This window comes from Crassostrea angulata, chromosome 1 (genome assembly GCF_025612915.1).
Source record: "Crassostrea angulata isolate pt1a10 chromosome 1, ASM2561291v2, whole genome shotgun sequence".
Classification (NCBI taxonomy): Eukaryota; Metazoa; Mollusca; class Bivalvia; order Ostreida; family Ostreidae; genus Magallana; species Magallana angulata.
The window spans coordinates 10,220,992-10,241,717 of record NC_069111.1 but is presented as its reverse complement, the minus strand read 5'-3'; the positions used below and the strand labels follow the sequence as shown (position 1 = coordinate 10,241,717).

At 32.8% G+C, this 20,726-nt stretch overlaps 1 protein-coding gene across 1 annotated transcript in view; it reads left to right on the top strand.

The window, feature by feature from the left end:
- The window catches only part of LOC128179811 (integumentary mucin C.1-like), a 55,444-nt gene extending 37,436 nt beyond the window's left edge, over nucleotides 1-18,008 (top strand). The window contains exons 5-11 of the mRNA XM_052847432.1: nucleotides 9,350-9,469; nucleotides 12,490-12,588; nucleotides 12,732-12,851; nucleotides 13,668-13,766; nucleotides 14,143-14,499; nucleotides 14,994-15,153; nucleotides 17,738-18,008. Coding sequence (XP_052703392.1) covers nucleotides 9,350-9,469; nucleotides 12,490-12,588; nucleotides 12,732-12,851; nucleotides 13,668-13,766; nucleotides 14,143-14,499; nucleotides 14,994-15,153; nucleotides 17,738-17,918 — 1,136 coding nt within the window. The 3' untranslated portion in view covers nucleotides 17,919-18,008. The remainder of the gene's footprint in view (nucleotides 1-9,349; nucleotides 9,470-12,489; nucleotides 12,589-12,731; nucleotides 12,852-13,667; nucleotides 13,767-14,142; nucleotides 14,500-14,993; nucleotides 15,154-17,737) is intronic.
- Nucleotides 18,009-20,726: the final 2,718 nt, after the last annotated feature.

The window sequence follows — 20,726 nt, the reverse complement described above, 5'->3', positions numbered from 1 at the left end:
GAAATTAAACACCTTTAAGGTGTGTTCCCGTTTTGCATACATTCCATGGGTACTCCGTGTCTTTTTACAACTTGATTGCAAAATATGTAAAACGCATGTTTATAATTGGTTGATTGGTATATCACAAAATATTTCAATATTTAAAGTAGCGGCTTTGAGAGTTGTTCTTATGACATCACTACTTTAGTACATGTATATATTGCGGGTCACTTTCTGGTTTTTCAAATCAGTAGCTAACTACACGAACCCTTGCTCTCCTTCTTTCGCTTCTTCTTGAACGTTTATCCATTTCAGTCTTCCCAAGTACATGATTTTGTTTATAAGGAACGTTCAATATTTTACCGTTACAATAAGCTTGAAATGAGTTCTGTGGAAATATTTAGAAAACTCTAAATCTTTTGGTTTTCCCAGTGATAATTCAGAATGTTTCTTTGATTATATTGCCGCGATATGTCCCATAGTTTTAAGAAAGGTGTTAAAAATCTCAGTAAATATAGAGTCAAACTAGATACGATCTCGTAACGAGTCGTTCTTTCGTCCGATTTTTTTTATATAATACGATGAAATATCGATACAATTTCAAAATAACCCCCATCCCACACTTTCATATAATGAATAAAATTTCCGAATTACGTCATCAATGGGTGTGGCAATGATTTTTTTCAAATATTGTTAGGATCAACAACTTTTATTTTATAATGCATAACAAAATATTAGTCGTTTTTAGCTCACCTGAGCTGAAAGCTCAAAAGAGCTTTTCTGATCAAAATTTGTCCGTTGTCTGTTGTCGTCGTTGGTGTTGTCGTTGGCGTTGGCGGCGTTGTCGTTGTAAACTTTTCACATTTTCTTCTTCTTCTCCAGAACTACTGGGCAGATTTCAACCAAATTTAACACAAAGCATCACTAGGTAAAGGGAATTCAAGTTTGTTCAAATGAAGGGCCACGCCCTCTTAAAAGGGGAGATGATTGAGAATTATTGAAAATTTGTTGGTATTTTTAAAATTTAAAATCTTCTTCTCAAGAACTATTCGGCCAGAAAAGCTTTAAACTTGTGTGGAGGCATCCTCAGGTAGTGTAGATTTAAATTTGTACAAATCATGGTCCCCGGAGGTAGGGTGGGGCCACAAGAGAGGGATCAAGTTTTACCTAGGAATATATAGAGAAAATCTTTAAAAATCTTCTTCTCAAAAACAATTAGGCCAGAAAAGCTCAAATTAAAATGGGAGCATCCTCAGATAGGGTAGATTCAAGTTTGTTCAAAGCATGGTCCCCAGGGGTAGGGTGGGGCCACAAGACGGGGATCAAATTTTACTTAGGAATATATAGAGAAAATCTTCTTCTCAAAAACTATCAGGCCAGAAAAAAGCTCAAATTAATATGGGAGCATCCTCAGGTAGTGTAGATGCAAGTTTGTTCAAAGCATGGTCCCCAGGTGAAAGGGTGGGGCCACAAGAGGGGGATCAAGTTTTACATAGGAATATATAGAGAAAATCCTTAAAAATCTTCTTCTCAAAAACTATCAGGCCAGAAAAAAGCTCAAATTAATATGGGAGCATCCTCAGATAGTGTAGATGCAAGTTTGTTCAAAGCATGGTCCCCAGGTGAAAGGGTGGGGCCACAAGAGGGGGATCAAGTTTTACATAGGAATATATAGAGAAAATCCTTAAAAATCTTCTTCTCAAAAACTATTAGGCCAGGAAAGCTCAAATTGGCATGTAACCATCCTCAGATAATGTAGATTCACGTTTGTTCAAATCATGGTCCCTGGGGGTAGGGCGGGGCTTCAATTGGGGATACATTTTTATATATAGCGAAAATCTTTAAAAATCTTCTTCTCTAAACTTTTAGGCCAGGAAAGCCCAAATTTGAGTGGAAGCATCCCCAGATCGTAAAGATTCAAGTTTGTTTAAATAATAGTCCAGAGGTAGAGTGAGGCCACAATGTGGGGATGAATTTTTGCATAGGAATATATAGAGAAAATCTTTAAAAATATTCTTTTTAAAGATTATTCGGCCAAAAAAGCTTAAACTTGTGAAAAGGCATCCTCGGGTAGTGTAAATTCAAGTTTGCAAAATCACAGTCCCTAGGGGTAGGGCGGAGCTGCAATGGCGGTTTGAATTTTTACCTAGGAATATATAGAGAAAATCTTTAAAAATATTCTGGGAAAGTTTTCAGTCCAAAACTCAGTACTTAGTTTGAAAGCACAGGTTATGCAGATTTAAGTTTGATGAAACCATGATACCCTAGAGAAAAGTAAGGCCACGAAATGGGGGGGAGGGGTATATAGGAACAGAGAAAAATCTTCTTATAGGTACAACTACGTACAAAAGGGGCTTGGTATTTACCGAAATAATAGATGTGGATAGAAATTGGCAGATTTTCAATTTTTTTAGCAAGATCTACTGTACTTAGTTGTCAAGATATTTTTAAACAGTAATGCTAATTTGATCAAAGTTAAGGCAATTGTTAACTACTGAGTCAAATTCAATATAATTTAGCATAAATTATCCTTATGGAAAGAAAGATATAAATTGCAAAATGTATAGGCTAATTCTGTTTGAAATCTGTGATATTACGAAAATAATAATAAAGAAAATGCATGTTTCAATCAGTTTATAGCTTTGGGTTCGGTATACCAAACGAGTCTTAGTAAAAAGGGTAGGCAAACCCGGGCCGGGACAAAATAAAAGCCGGATCAGATCGAGATTTTTCAATTCACGTTGATAATAATTAACCAATGTCATTGAAATTTTCATGATATGTTACAGACCGGTATCTCTGTATTCGCTGCAAATATTGATAGCCAACAATATTAATACGTATTTTGGAAGTTAGTGATAATTGTTGATTTCCAAGTTAGTAAAATGGGTAGGCAAACCAGGGTTGACATTTTACTAGCAGAATGGTGAGCTCTGTATCTTGCTTGTAATTCTACGATTGATGCGGAAATTTTGGATGATCATTAGAAATGTCTCGCTAGACGTTAAATACTTGTACAAAAAAATTAAAGGATGATATGCTGTAATTACTCTCTCGGGGTCCCTCGTAATACAATGAATGATGTAAAATCTACACCATTTTTGATACTTTTTCAGACACGATTTAATAAAAACGACACCGTTAAAACAGTTTTCATAGTTCTGACACATTTCTGTTACGAGGATAAAGGCATTATCGCTATTCCTTAAAAAAATTAGAGTCGAAAGTTATTCTGATTTGTAGCCTTTTGTTATTTTTGAATAAAGATGAAAATAAAGGGTGGGCCTTAGTTAAAAAGAGTGATAAGCCTCTCAACACATTGATTTTTATAGCTCACATATCACGTGATTTTTCATTCCAGTGTATTTATCAATTAAATGTGAGTAAGGTTATAAAAGTCACACGAGTTTACGCCAGGTAAACAACAGTTGTTTAATTAAAATGGGGAAGACAAATTAAATTGTTTAATGTTTTTAATTTGAGGAATTGAGGTACAATTTTCTTCGTCACATCTGTAGGGTTTTTATTCTAAAATAAAAAACATTAACTATTATAATATGTATATATATTAAAAATACAATGACTAGTAAGTAGTTGAGGAAGAAAATGTACCTATATGCTCTCATGTAATTTGATCGCTTTATAAAGGGGGAGGAAGGGGGGGGGGTGGGCAGAAAGAAAATATAGGGAATTGTAAGTTAACGGTGTACCCCTACCAAATGTTTAGTTTTATATCTTGCGTAGGATTTTCTTATTATCAGTATAATAGTATTCCATAAAGGTACAATGTCAAAGATTTCGTGAATGAAAAAAAAGTGTAAAATTCGAATACTTAATTTACAATATTCATTTATTTTTATCCTACCGAGGGCCATATGGCACAATATCTTTTGAACGCCCGTTTATAGTCATTGTTGCTCAGGTGAGCGGTGTGGCCTCATGGGCCTCTTTTATATTGAAGTTTCAATGTATAATATATAATTGATTGAATGATTCAAAGATAAACAGCGACATGCTTTTTTGGTGATTTATACGGTCTATAATAGAAGCAATAACTGCAGGAGAAAGGCGCGGTCTATGTTTTTGTGATCGGCTTCGGCCGATCACTGTTGTGTCCATATGAGGCATACGGCAAATGCTTTCACGTGCGCACACATTCCGCTTGCATAAGTAGTTCTTATAAAAACCTGAAGCTTTAGTTTAGTATTTATATAACATTTTACTCAGTTTTATTTCAATTCATTTACCTTAAAAAATGCAAACATACATTAAAGTAGTCCGAGTTTCGCACTACGTCATAATACGGATTTTATAATATTGGTTCGACTTTTACAAAGGGTTTTAGATACCCGGTATTGATTTTGCTCTACATCGCTGTTGTAAACAATGGCAATAATAAGCAATTAGAACGGTATAATATATGTATTCTATGAGAGATAGAAATGGTTAATGTTGAGAAACTCGATTCTGTTAAAGTAAAATGAAAAACGAAGTTTCTGATTAACCAGGATCCCAGGTATGCTTATATCTTCTTTGTTCTGCCCCCCCCCCGAATTTTTCTTTTTCTTTTACTAAAACCGGTTTAAATTTAGAGACAGAAGCTATTTCGAATTTAATCAATCGTCAATTAATTAATGTTTAAATGATATCTAACATTGTTGACAGATCTAGGCAGAAAACTAGCCAAATGAAATTTTTACGGATTTTTTCGTCAGGGTCTACTTGGTTTAGAGCTTATAGCGTGAAAAGTAATCCGTCAACATGTAATTTATTTTACCAAATCTTTTTTCTAAGATGTCAATCTATAGAATAAACACCATGAATTTAAGTTTGAGTCCATAAAATAGTTAAAAAAAATTACCAAACGCGATACTAGCATTGCATTTTTTGTATTCTATTTTGATACATCAGGTCCATAAAGCGTACTTACTTACAAAAATTTGCGCAAAATTATTGATGAGATATGGCTTAAATAAATATTTATACTCTATTTTGTATGTTCAGTTCTAATTTTCCCAAAATTGGTAATTATTTTTAGGAAAAACGGACGTTTGGCAAATTTCATAATTGTCAATTATTTTCGCAAGGGGGTACACCCGTCTGAGAGGTGATAACAAACAAACTATCATGTAAACATACATATTTTCTTTTGTATATATATTGCTAGAATGTATATTTATCATTTAAAGTTAATCTTTTAATGATTGAGCCCATTTAGTGCCGAGTATAGGACTACCTTAAATACAGTTCGACATGTTAATTCAAGAATGCACATTTTGTCTCACGCGTAAGAATTTCGATCGAAAGATTCATTTAGTAATGCAGTTGACCTCGATGAACTGACCTCGATCATAAGAAGATGCTCCATGAACTGACCTCGATCTATTGATGCTGCATAATAGTAGCTAGGAAGACGGCTTGATTTATTAACAAGGTTACGTTAACAAGGTTACGTTATAATGCGACCTCAATAGCAAGTAATTATGGCATTCAATGTTTTTCAGTCGCATTAAATTATATTAATACATCTCTTTCTTTGTATACGTGTTTATGCTCTTTGAAGAGCCCTAGTCAATATTCTGAAGAATAGAAGATACATTAACATTTAAAAATTACGTTAAAAATATAAAACTAGACAAGGAGTTTACGAACGGCTTTCACCATTTCAAAATTAAAATTGTAGACGGTTTATAATGATGAAATTATGGTGAACAGATTCAAAATATTCTATATTTTGTAAAAATACAGTCTTTTTTTATTATTTTACATCCAACTAATCATGTTGATTGCTTCTAGCCATCTATATATCATTATTGCCGATCATTCCTTTTAAAGGAATACTTGTTTTCTCTGCAACGCTAGATAACTTCATTATGAATAACAAGTAAAGCATTTTAAGGAAGCTGCGTTGTCAACAAATTATTTATTTACTTCTAACTTTACTTATTTATTTAAGGAATGAATTCAATATTTATTAGTTTTATACGATATAAAATGGTTTGGGGCAGTTTACGCTTTATAAACCGCGAAGCGGTTTATAAAAAAGCGTAAACTGTTTCAAACCATTTTGTATCGTATAAAACTAATAAATATTGAATTCGTTGCTTATAATTTAATTTTTTTTACTCTTCATTGTAGATATAAACGGTCATATGAACTTTAAAATGACGTAAATTTTCACAAAATTCAAACGTAACTTCAGGCGTATTGATACGTTTTTGACGTTAGTCTTACTATGACGTAGGCAACATTCTTTATACGATACTAGACTTTGACCCGTGCGTGCACGGGTTGACATTGCATATCGGACATTTACAAAATAGGTTTATCGACACACCTTATTGCTGACATTTACATAAAAAGCTATAAGCCTACAATAATCCTGTTAATTTCACTACACTTTCCTTAATTTGTATAATCTAACTGTGTCTCGGGAAAGGCCCTCGCCACAGTTAGAATGCCTTCCAAATAACCGTTATGTAGCAGAAAATTGCAGAATCGTTCCAGAACGATGTTGGAGAAAGTTAATGAAGTTGCCTTGAAAATAACAGTCAAATTCATCACAACAAACCTTTTAGAGACTGCAAATACCTTTCAACTAAAAATTTTAATTCATAGAATGGAAGAATTCAACACCTTTTCAACAACGTACACGTATTTTCTTTGTAAAACTGGGTCCGTAGGACATTATTCATTTTTACGATAAAAGATATTCTATCTTCACTCTCCTAACAAATATAATGTAACTTTTTTGCATGTAATCAAATATTTTTTGTCATCCCGAAAACAAAAGTAAGTACTTAGTTGAAATGTATATTTGTATTTTATATTTTCTCTCATAAGAAATCATTAATATATATGAGCAGAATATATAGCAAAAGTCCAATGAAAATTTACCCTTATTTATATTATCATTTCTGAGTTTATTCATGCAGATGTGATTTTGTGGAAACAAAGATCCCGTTAGCGTGAATGTATTGCGCAAGTGCAAGATTGTAAAATGCAAATAATCCAGGTGATTTCCGGAATTTTTTGAGGAATTTTCGTTGATTATTAATTAGCGAAGCTCAACTGAGAAAAAATAAAAACAAATTGGTAATCTTCAAGTACCAATGATGTTTAAAATATATAAAACAAAAGACAGTATTCTTTCGATTTCTCGGTATTAAAGACAAAAAATTCGAGTCTATTATTTTAATATAGTAGTATAGATAAAATAATCTTTTTAGCCAATCAAAAAGCGCGTTACAACCAGAATTAAATTATTACGTTATAAACCATATAACCATATTTAGTAAAAAAAAAAACCGGTCATATATTTTAGATTTGAAATTTTCGTACTTTCATATATCTTTATACAGAACCCCTTTTTTAAAGAGATAAATGGAAATATAATCTTAAAATGTACACTGTCATATGCATCCAAACCTTTGACAATTTATAGAAATATGCTTTGAAATCGCCCTTCCCCTAATATTGTTCTTATCTTATATATACCTGTATTAATTTGTCGCATTTATCATATTGTTATAAATTATTTATACAATAATAGATTCTCCTACTGGCTGAATTTATACAATTGTTGGTTTCCAACACAGCAATAATTTTTGCTCTCTTTTATTGACAGTTGGTGAATTGAAGGACTAATTAAAAAAAGGGACTAATTAAAAATTAAAAGTTACTTCTCCAAGACCAAAAATTTACGAGAGTCCGAGAACTTTTATAATATGTAATGTATAACCATAACAGAAGACAAAAAGAACCATACAGTTTAACTTAAGGCCGGGGTCGACCTAGATTTTCTGCCACCTGGTAGACAATTAAGCCTATAAGGGCAAAAAGGCGGGGCTACCTCCATCACTGTCGGTGATGCTGATAAGAGTAAACATTGCATGTGGCTCAGTCCGCTTTGTTTATATACTGGGGAAAACCCAATCTATTAAGAGGGGCTGTATAAATTTTCATATAAAGGGATTTTGATCAGTTTATAATTTTATTTATGTTGTTTTGTAACATATATGTGTGAAGATGATAAAATTTTAATACTGATATATGGCATCCCTGAAACAATAATGGTTTCAAGCATGAAACTTGATCCAAGTAACATTTAGCAGTTCCCCCACTTACAAAGAATAATCAGAGGTTCTCTAGGGATATTTTTCATTCAACTGATTAAAATCCCAGTAGATTGTCATTACGATGTGAGAAGAAAATATGAACACTAATTAACAGCTGGTTGTTGAGAACTCAAATACAACGTTTATAAAACTTTCATTTGCTTTTACAAGCAAACATATATTCATATACCCCTTATTTACCCCATATTAATCATCCTCTGGTGGGAACTAGAGTGAAATTGGAGGGAAATGGAAGGACATCACAATAAGCAGGGAGAAATGAATATTCCAGCTTTGGAAGTAACTAAATGTCGTGGAGAAACTTTTTTTAGCTTTTGACACACTGAGTTGGGATTTTGATGAAGTTCCCGTTGAGAAAAACAGTAAAGGGTTTATTACAAAGTTCTTAGGACAGTGACCCACATTTTGATGACTTTGTGATAAGTCAGGTTCGGGAGACTGAAGATTGAAGAATGTCAGCATTGCTTGTGTTATTTCGTACATCACATACAAAACTATGGTGGCTAGTGGAATGTGCAGATCGAGTAAAGTAGCTTATAACATTGGAAGGACAGAAGCTTGATTTAAATTTCGACACAGAGATATCAAACATAAAATAGGAAGTTTTGCATATGAATTTACTCGCATTTTTTACAATTTATCTACCAAAGATGGGACATTATGCATCTTTATTGCGGACTCATGAAGATTCTTATGTGGAACTAAAAGTAATGTGATAATTTTAACTTAAGGTTTTTATTAAATTTCAATAATTATCACACCAACAGTGTTATTCATGTGATGGATTAATTTTTAATCGATGCCAAGGTAAAAGATTTTTGCAGGTTCATTTCTCATGCTGTGATGAGTAATCTACAGAGCACATGGCTACAGCCACTTCCTGTGTAAACAAAACATTGGTAATCTCCGCCTCCAATGTCAATCACTAGTTTAGAATTCAAAATTTTGAGCTGCTTCAGAACTTTATAAGATGAATACTCTTTTAATAATTTTTTGTTTGTAAAAACTTTGACGTCAATTGATAGCTGTCTTGGTAGCTACTTCCACACCAAAAATTAGAATTTTTTATTCATGAATAATGCTATTAATTTGAAAATATTCCCTCTGAACTGAAAGCTGCAAAGAAAATTGAATTTCCCATTCATTTTGTGATTGGCTGCTATTTATACCTGGGCCCCGGCCTTTAAACTTAGAAATAAAATTATATATATTTTTTCATTATCAACGACAAGCTACGACGCCGATCCTGACCAAGTGTACCTCTGATGGAAATTGTACTGGTTTCAACTGTCCAAGGCAACAATATCCATTTTGTGAACCCAATTTGGATTGGTCTGCTTGTGGATGTACAGGTAAACACTTTAGTGTCGTATACTGTAAATTCCTTCTTTTCTTTTTTTTTTTGGTGTCTTCTTCCCACTTAGCTAAAATTCTGAATTATTTATGGATGACTGAGTTTAACTAATGGGAATGGTGCACAGGTAAGGGTGTCAAAGAACAAAGGAAATTAATGACAAGTGAATTATAGTCTGTTCAATTATAGCTGCAGGTCTGTAGCTCCTGGTCTGAAAAAATTCGGATGGACGACCAGGTCGGAATAAGAATTTCAGCTTTATGGGAATAAACCTTTTTTTAGGAGTGTACTGTTTTGTATCGAATCGCAAGAATAGAATCCACTAAATTCCTTTAGTTCAAAACGGTGAAAAATAAAGCGAGATTTAAAATTCGGGGGAGTGTGTCTTGCGAATTATTGCGGATATTTATTTCTCACGTTTAATTAGGAATCTGTAGTATTAGGCAATTAAGGTTAATAGAGAGGCGGCGCGAAGCGCCGCTTGCGTAGCGAACTCCATAGACAACGTGTACGAACGGAGAAAATTCGGGTTGAAATCTGCACCTTGTTCAAAGAAATTTATATGAGGCCTCGTGATAAAGTTCTACATATCCCAATAATCCTTTGCGGTGCATAGCAACATGGTGGAACAGGAAGCGTTTCTAAGGAGAATTCTTACCTCTTAAGGTAATGGTCCATACCCCACTAGATAAATAAAATGCGTACAGAATTTTTTCATATTTTTCAAACATGTATCTGAGGATATGTTCTCATCAAATTTTATCCTGTTGGGTGGTCCATCGGTATTATAAAAGCTAGGGTCGTTGCTAAAAATAGAACCGATTGCGGAAAATGGCGCTTTTTCATACATAAAGAATATAAGCCTAAGCCTGAAATTAGAATTTCACAAAATAATTTTTTGACTTATATCCTATGTAAAATAAAGGAATTATTATTTCAAAACAAAACTTTTTATGTTACACTTGCTTATTTATCAAAAATAGATAAATCTGCATACAAATGAGATAAAATGAAATAAATTTTCAAAGAGAATTTAAGCTCTTATAATTTTATTTACGTACAGAATTCTCTAAAATTTTGATATTATTTACACATTAACGCCCTTAATCAATTGGAAATAAAATTACCCAAGGGATCGGCCTTTTCAGGATCACAATGGGCGTATTTTGGGTAAAAATCATTAAAATATATATTTTGAAAAAAAGATCCGTAAAAATTAAATTGTGCATAGGTTTATTATTTCATCACTCTAAAAAAAATGTTTAGATTATTGTTAAATAGAAAACATGATTTAAACAAACTGTTGATCAATCTGTATTATCTAGTCCGCAAAAGATTGTATCTTTGGATATCGGTAAGTATTATGGATCGAGATCGGTATTTAGAAATTGCAGTCCCACGCTTGGATAATGCTAACTACCTGATATATGCCTGTAAGACAAAACCTCTATTCAACTTTTTTTTTACTGGTTTTAAAGACTGTTCTTAAAATGAAATAACTTTTCTCAAGCGTATGATTTTAATTCTAAAAACATTTTTTGTGGGAAAATATATCTATGCTCGTTGCTAAGCGAATATAGAATATAGATGAAATAAGTCAAATTATTTCCCCTTGTGTATTTATCTCCCTTATGCACTGGAATCTAGATCTCGGTCAGGATGTTTATGCATCTTCAGGGATTAACGTTCAAAGAATTGGATTAAGTTCAACCTTGTAATGAATTGATGTTTATGCAGGACAAAAGTAAGCTGTATGTATTTTCAAAACGAGTACTCAATCGACACAACCCAGTCAATTTCTCATTTCGCTGAGTAATAGGCTAAGCTAATTGATTGCAGTTTTCAGGATTTTTAATAGATTTGTTTTGAATTAATTTCTAGGTCAGCTTGATTTTTTTGTTTTGAAACACATGTACACCTTTTAGCGTTAGGTCTCGATTAGATCGGGCACGGAAAAGACGTAATAACGCGTGAATTACGTCAGACGTTGTTTTGTGACGTATGGATCATTACCTTAATCGTATACACTATTTCAGTTATAACAACAAAAATCTTTTAAAAACACTGAAGTAAACAACACATATGCTTACGTAAAAAACTGTACCTATCTGAACTTTTGCTGACTTATGACGTCATTTCCTTTCCCGAATTTTTCCTACAAATTTACGAGAACTGTCGAGCGCAAAAGAAAGTTAAGTATGACGTCACAGTGACTTCGCGCAATAAATTTAGAGGTGGATCAAGCAAATGTACTGGGTGTAACGTGTAGCTAGTACTCAGTATCAGTGTGAATGGTGTCTCTTCGGCTGATTGGTTTTGTTTTGATCATTTATTTGCTTAGTAAATAAACATGCAAGTTCCATACTTAATTTACTGTCATATTGATCCAATTGTAATATATATGCATGCGTGAGGTAGATGACAAAAAATTATTTTAAAAATGTCTACAACGCATATATATAGAACACAAAAGTTAAGAAAATTATAAATGAATTGATGATACAGAGGAAAATAACAACAAGGAACAAAATGGGAAATAACACACTCGGACAAGGCGTTTATTCTTTACTGATTTTAGTGACCATAACTAAAACGTAAAGGATTGATAAAACATGATTGTCTTTTTATGAAAAAAAATCAAACGGCTTTGATTCAACATATTTTAATAAGTCTGTTTTACATTTAATTTATGCTCAGTGGTAGTTTGTTTAAGTGTATTAGCTTAAAATGGACAATTGGAATAAAGGTTTGATAACTTCGGGTTCCTTGCGGTGATAAAAGTTTTCGAGACAAAGCCAAAGTTTTTAAGGTTGGGGCAAGTCCACGGGTTAACGTTGAATTTAACAATGATGAGAGATGTTTGGTTCCTTCTGCGCTCGCCCCAACGGTCACACCGTAAAACATATTAATTAATATGTTTTCAATGTTGAAATGAAATTGGTTTTCATATATGTAACTACACTGAACACAAAACTTGAAAGATGATCCGATAACTATAGAATGTCTTTATTTTGTTAGAGTGTACGAATGACCATCACTGTAGTTGCCCGACGGGAATGATTGGCCATTGCAGGGACGATATTTTTGAAAGGAAATGTGAATGCAAAACATTGCCCAGTAAGTTTTGGCTAAACAATTAACTTGGTGCAATTTTAAAAAGATCAATAGCTTCATTAACATTGTTTTAAAGGTGCCGCCTGTAAAAGTGAGTCAGACTGCATTTTAAAAAGATCAATAGCCTAATTAACATTGTTTTACAGGTGCCGCCTGTAAAAGTGATTTAGACTGCAGCACACACGTGTGTACAGGAAACTTAAGCCATTCTTTCTGCCACGAGAATAAGTTTCTTGTCTATGACTTTTCGTCATGTGATTGTAGAGGTGAGTCTAAATCAGAGAGATCCGGTATTACACATTGCTTTGCATAGATTATGCGACAATACCGATGTAACTCGGGTGTCATTTTGAATAAACCACGAAGGGTCTTAATCGTCAAAATAAAATGAAAGAAAAGTTGGGATGAATTACTTACTGCCTTTAAGATGGCGGTTTAAAATTATTGTTAATAAAGGTAAAAAAAAATACAAACGTTTTGTTCAGGTATAACTCCGTAGATTAAATGAGATAAAAGGAATTTTCTTGAGCTTAATAAATTTTTAAGGCTACATAACGAGAACCTTATAAAGATTTCAAACCTGCGATTATATTTCAGTTTAATTATATATATTAAAAGTTTGCATATTAAAATGATAGACATCTACATGACTGTAGGAATGTCAATGAATCGCCAATTTTCAATTGATGTCATTGCATGCAACCCTTTGTTTAAAACTTAAATGAAATATCATAACTGTCTATTTTCCAACCAACATATTATAATTGATTAATATAGAAAAGTCATTGGAATGTTAGATGAAACAGAAAAGCTAGCATGCTCCTATTATTCATGCTCCCACACTACCAATAATAAAGTTAAAAAAAATAATGACGCACATGCTGTGATTGTTTCTGTTATGATTTATTTTTAGATTTTTGCGTTTTGATTAAAAAAAAGTTTTAAATTCTTTTTTATAACTTGTAATTACCCCTTAATTGCAAAATGCATTTCAGGTGCCTGTATTTGTGTGTATACGATAGAGAACTATAACTGTAGCTGTAATTCTAAACGAGATTTTACACAAAGTATTTTTTTTTCAGAGTGCTCCAAGGATTCCGATTGTCATTGTCAGTCAGGGTTGATTCCGAGTTGTCAAGCTTCTACGTTTGGAAAAACTTGTCATTGTAACCGGTCCAATGGTATGATACAGATACTTAAAGAATATGAAGCTTTACATACTGATGCATAGAAACTAGTTACAATGTAGGTGTCATATAATTACAGAAAGCACTGGCGGTAGTGATAATCTGTGGGAAAAAAAACCCTAATAGATCTGCATGTCAAGTTAGAATAAACTACAAATTTATTTTTTTATATAAGAACAATTTGTCGGATTGTGTGTAGCTTATGAATTTACACAATACAAGTTATTCCAGTACTAGTTTTGTACGGTAAATCATAAAAGTGGTGTATCATGCTTATGTAGTATAAAACATTGAATAGCAATTAACTCGCAATGAAGATAGGACAAGCAGACAACAAAAACAACTGATGGATGGATTTTATAAATAAAAGTTACAGAATCTTCGATGGGCCATACAACTTCTACACCTTCTTCACACTTAACACCAATAAGAACAACAAGTGTTGTAAAAACATCTTCACCGACAACAACGACAACCACCACTACTAGCACTACAACACAAACAACCAAAGCGGCGACAACGTCTACTACAATTTCACCCGCGGTCTCCTTAAATCAACTCCATGAATCTTCTACACAACCAACACATATAATGACCTCAACTGAGGATACAAAATCAACGACAGATGCAACAACAGATTCCAAACAGACTCTCCAATCGACCAAAACCACGATACCCGAGAACAACACCTCTTTGATATTTGTAACTTTGACAACAAAACCACCAGGTTTGTGGCAACTTTACCTAGGCATTTGAAAACTTCAATATGTATCATATTCAATTCAAATGAAAGGCATATATTTCGCAGCATTGCATAGATGCAAATTGTGTTTCTAAATATACAATTTCCAAGTAGATTATATCCATATAATAGTTGTCAAAATCATTTGTCAAACATTTGTTTTCGTTTTAAAGTCAATTCAACAATATAAAATGAACTATATAACTAAGTTAAGAAGATTTATTAGAATGATCAATATGTCGTTTAACAATTACATCGAATTTAATCAGTACAAATTACGATATAAAAGAAAACAAATGTCATTAATCGTTAATAAACAAAGTGAAACATTAATTTTACGTTCAAAGAATTCTTTACAATATGTAGTGATATATGATTTAACTCTGCAAATAGGGAGTAGAAAATCATTCTGTAACATAAAATTCATACACCATCAAATATTTTTCATTTATTATAAATATCTTCCATTTGTATACAAGTTGTAAGAAAATGCTACAGTTGTGGAGATTCTCTCAACTCCATACCGTGTGACACAAGGGCAATTTACGTGGGAAATTTACAGGACTGTGGCCCAGGAGAGGACTACTGTATGACTGACCTAATCCATACTGGACAGACTTTTCCAAGTATTTATAAAAGGTAAAAAAAAATCAAAGTACTGAGAGTACTGAAAGACGGGGTCTTGAAAGTTGAATTTATAAATTTTACTCCATCCCGGCCTTCATAATCGGAGAAAATTGACACAACGGTATATTATGTAAAATAAGACCCCAAGGAAAAAATTCAAAAATTACTACTAACCGGGAAAATCAAACAATTATATCAAAGTAGATAATTCTAATCATTAGATTTATTCAATATTGTGATCCAAGGGAAATCAACAAGTCGGACAGTATCCATAATAAAAGTTTTATGAAAACTCCGAAAACTCTAAAACTGCTGAATTAACAAACAAAGTGAACATTTGTATACCAATTACAAACACAGAAATATTTTTTTTTTTAAATAAGATTCCAAGAACTTTGACAATAAAAAGATTTGTCACGGTCGCCATTTTGCCCGGTCTTTGTTTACATTAGTTCCATTTACCGGAAAAAGTTCTTTTTCAAGCTGATTTCTCTATATTCTATTTTATTTTAAATAAATAGTTTTTAGCCTTTATCACATTCATTTTAGGCCTAAAACTGAAATGTTTTCCCCAACATTCAAAACATAAACAAGAACATGGCGTAGCTTTGTTTACCTGAACAATAGTTCATTTCAATTTGAAATATTTCATTTTGAATTTGACTCTCAAAAAATATCGTAACACTTTCCTAAAATTTCAAGATTTTACTATACATTAATCAATACATAAAAAGAAGCCTACATTTTTGGACATCATATCGTAAGATCCAAGATGAATCAACTGACCAATCTTAATTATTATAGACATCAACGCATCAATTGACGATAAAATATTTTAAAACATTTTCTTTATATCTTATTAAAATGTACGTTTAGTATTTTTGTAAAATTTCAATTGAAAAAAAATGTTATCGGGATCACCTTTTTTTAATTAGGATCGGTTCAAATTTGATGAACTGATATTTCTCAAAAATTTTGCATTATCGTTTTACATGTATTTTGATTTCTGTTACTGTTGACTAGTGCTTAATGTGACTATTTGTTATTCGTTAGATTTTGTCCATAGATTTAAGAATATAAAAGAATAACAAATCAAATTTTCAGAAACATTTTTTGCATAACAAATTAAAGACGTTAACAGAACATCTTTGGGATGTTTGTATTCATAATCATATTACACATCCAATGAGACCAAATTCTAAGCTTTAAAATACCATATTAATTTTGCGGTCAAAACAATTTTTCCCAGATTAACTGAAAATAAGGAAAAATATTTATATTAAATATTAGAAAGTCGATATAGGGCTCTCTTTTGTGAATTGATATTTCAATAAAAGATTTTTTATCGACCCATCGAAAAAAAAATTGGTCTGTTGAGGACATCAGACCCCGGGGCCATAATTTTTGGATGAGCTCACTTGTGATCTCAATCTCACTTCTTTACTATATGTTCTTTTTGTAAAAGTGAGGCTTAGATCAAAAGTAAGCTTGTCTAAGTTTTATGGCTCCGGGGCCAGATGTTGCATTTTCATCTGTTTAAAAAAAAAAAGAATTAATCATGGAAAGTCCATACATAGTCTATCGATGATTCCTATATACTTTTCTTACCATAATCTTTACTATCTTTAATTTTATTCCTGTTCTTTCCTAACTTAAAACTTCGTAAGAAGTAAGATTCAGAAGTTGTTTGAATTTAGTGATCTTTGATCCTGATTAAATGTTACCAATTGATGTCAGGAACTATTCGATAAACTTATTACCAAACAATTTAACTCAATCGCACATTCTCGGGCTTTTCCAGCAGAGCTCGAAAAATCACTTTGAATGTATTTTATTGGCGTCCATGACGACCCCCCCCCCCCCCCCTTTTTTCTTTTTTTATTGAAAAAAGACTTTAATAAAGTCAATGATATACCCTAAAACATACCAGAGAAGCGACACGCAAGCCGATACTTATTTTAATTGGAAGCACTCCATTTTGTAAAAAAAAAAAATTATTTTCCGGTAATGTTAATACATATTAAATGTTTTTCCGAGCTCTGTCGGAAAGGCCAGAGAAGCTGTGATTGAATCTAAAAATGATTTTAACAATTTAGAACCCACACTTTCTAAATATGCTTGCATAGTAATATAACAAATAATGGCATTGTAGTTTTTGAGAAGAAGATTTTTTCTAGATTCTAGAAGATATTTCTATGTTAAACTTTGAACCCCCCTTGGGGCTCAAGTATTAGTCAGGGGGTCATGATGTGTTCATTCCCTTACCTTTATATTTCCAATTCTTAGTCCAGTTTATTATCGCATGTTTAAGTTTACATTAAAATGAATACATCGTTTCAGTTATTTATCTTTTTAACTTATGTCTCGTATTTTGCAAAATAAATAATAAGCACAATAAAACATTGATTCCTTTTTTTAGAAGTATTTCTAAGGCAAAAAGTTATTTCTTAACTTAAGGTACAAGTCTCAAAAAGGAGTGCCTCTTTTTTTTTTAGCGATTTAGACCATTAAAAAAATAGAAGTTTGAACCTTATTTTAAGCGTAAAAGACCATTTAAATGATAATATGATTGAAAAGAATAAATTGAATTTGCAAGGTGTGTGACGGAGGACGAGTGTCGCAACAAGTGGCTCCACCAGACGTCTGACCTTGAACACTGTACTAACTATGGCAACGTCCTTGTCGAAGGTCACTACAGCTGTCACTTCTGTTGCACATCGGACGGATGTAACTCCAAGCAGATTCCTGACAAATCCACACTGTATATTAAAGCCTGAGTGTAGACGTTTATTTCTGTCACGTATACAATGTATATGAAAGCTTGAAATGTAATTTAACAATAAAAAGAACGCCAGCACTTTGGAAAATTGACATTGTATATCTAAATACACAAAAACAATTTGTGGTATAGGGTTTTTGGGAAAGTCAACATGATTTTTTTCTGAATTTTTCGATCGATGTATTTATAAAATCCAATCCAAATGAAAAGGAAAAATTTCTGTGAAAAGTTTTTCACGACGGAAACATAGAATCTAGCTCTATACAAATTTGCCTTCTTTAAAAATAATGTCTGTAATGATAGTTCATTGATAGACACAACTTTGTTTAAACTATTAAATAAAAAAATGACGAAGTGTATTGGAAAAAAGGCAACATGATTTTAGTTTTAATGAATTAAGTCTCATTTTCATTAATATGTTAAAACAGAAATATAAAACTTTGTAATAAACAAGACCAATTTCTCTCTAATTTACTCATATAAGAGACAATGCAGGCGCATGGGCAACGTTTCGATCTTAATATAGCTTTTGTGAATAGAACCATGAACGTAAATGCACCTTTGTCGGAAGTGAAATGTGTAATCGAAGAAGTAAGATTTTTTTTGAATAGATCCGTATTGTAAACTTTTTTAACTCACCTGAGCCAAAGGCTCAAGTGAGCTTTTCTGATCACAATTTGTCCGTTGTCTGTCGTTGTCGTCGTTGTAAACTTTTCACATTTTCATCTTCCTCTCAAGAACCACTGGGCAGATTTCAACCAAATTTGGCGCAAAGCACCACTAGGTAAAGGGGATTCAAGTCTGTTCAAATGAAGGGCCACGCCCTCTTTAAAGGGGAGATAATTGAGAATTATTAAAAATTTGTTGGTATTTTTAAAAAATCTTCTCAAAAACTATTCGGCCTGAAAAGCTTAAACTTAATAGGAGGCATCCTCAGGTAGTGTAGATTCAATTTTGTTCAAATCATGGTCCCCGGGGTAGGGAGGGGCCACAAGAGGGGGATCAAGTTTTACATAGGAATATATAGAGAAAATCTTTAAAAATCTTCTTCTCAAAAACTATAAGGCCAGGAAAGCTCCAATTAAAATGGAAGCATCCTCAGGTAGTGTAGATTCAAGTTTGTTCAAATCATGGTCCCTGTGGGTAGGGCGGGGCTACAATTAGGGGATACATTTTATACAGGAATACATAGAGAACATTTTTTAAAAAAATTCTTTTAAAAACTATTAGGCCAAGAAAGCTCAAATTTGAGTGGAAACATCCTCAGATAGTGTAGATTGAAGTTTGTTCAAATCATGGTCCCCGGGGAGAGAGAAAAAAGAATTCTTTTAAAAACTATTTGGCCAAGAAAGTTCAAATTGGCGTGTAACTATCCTCAGATAATGTAGATTCAAGTTTATTCAAATAATGGTCCCTGGGGGTATTGCAGGGCCACAATGGGGGATAAATTTTTATATACTGTAAAACGAGAAAATATGGCGCACTACACATTTTAGCGCCTTTGGCGCAACTGCCTCTGAGCGCTAAAATTAATAGTGCGCCAACGATTTTCCATGTGTATTAAATTTCTTTAAGTTGCAAAATAATAACGTCAGTCCATTTCTAAGGCTATATAGAAGTGTTCATTTAAATATCAGATGCTGTCGGTTCTGTTTGTTTAAACAATTACAAAGGTAAACGGCATGGGTTATCGGGTATAAGTGCCTAAACATGGATTAATTAATTCATCTTTAATTGCTTTTTAATGTCTCTCATTAGCACCTTGAATATTTGGCTTCTCCCCATGCCACTTCCGTTTAGCGCCTCGAGGTGAAAATGTGATTAAGCGTGGCGATCGTTAACGCTGACAATACATAATTTATCATAATTTCTTTTTTCTCTGATTAGTGGATATAAAGATAACAAGACGATATCAATTTTTTATAGTAATATTACTGTGAAAAAGATTCTCTCATGGTGATCGAAACTCATGGTAAATATAGCATTCGATTTCACTTTAGTTTCGGGACTCTTCTAGTATTATCGAAGTCGACACGTTAAATTCAAAGTCCGATAACTCAAATCTGTTTACCAACAACAATTACACATCATCGCCAATAAATGAAGTTTTCATATTTATCTACTGACGATTTACACGAAAGTAAGTGTATTGTTCTCAACGACAGTTTACCGTGCATGCGAAATAGAAATAGAAATAGAAATTTTGAGTGAACACAAAACTAAATTTTGGGCGTGCACATCGTTTATCAAACAACAACATTTTTTGTATTCTTTTTTAAAGAAAAGATGCATGCGCTAAAATATAATTGCGCTAATGTACTGGCACTTGCGTTTGCGCTAAAATACGTATGCGCCAAATTTTCTCGTTTTACAGTATAGAGAAAATCTATAAAAATCTTCTTCTCAAAACTATTAGGCCAGGAAAGCCCAAATTTGAGTGAAAGCATCCCTAGATCGTATAGACTCAAGTTTGTTTAAATAATAGCTAGCCCAGGGGTAAGGTGAGGCCACAATGGGGGATGAATTTTTACATAGGAATATATAGAGAAAATCTTAAAAAATCTTCTTTTTAAAAACTATTTGGCCAGAAAAGCTTAAACTTGTGTAGAGGCATCCTCGGGTAGTGTTACATGTAATTCAAGTTTGCAAAATCACAGTCCCTAGTGGTAGGGCGGGGCCGTGATGGCGGTTTGAATTTTTACATAGGATTATATAGAGAAAATCTTTAAAAATATTCTGGGAAAGTTTTCGGTCCAAAACTCAGTACTTAGTGTGAAAGGACAGGTTATGCAGATTTAAGTTTGAT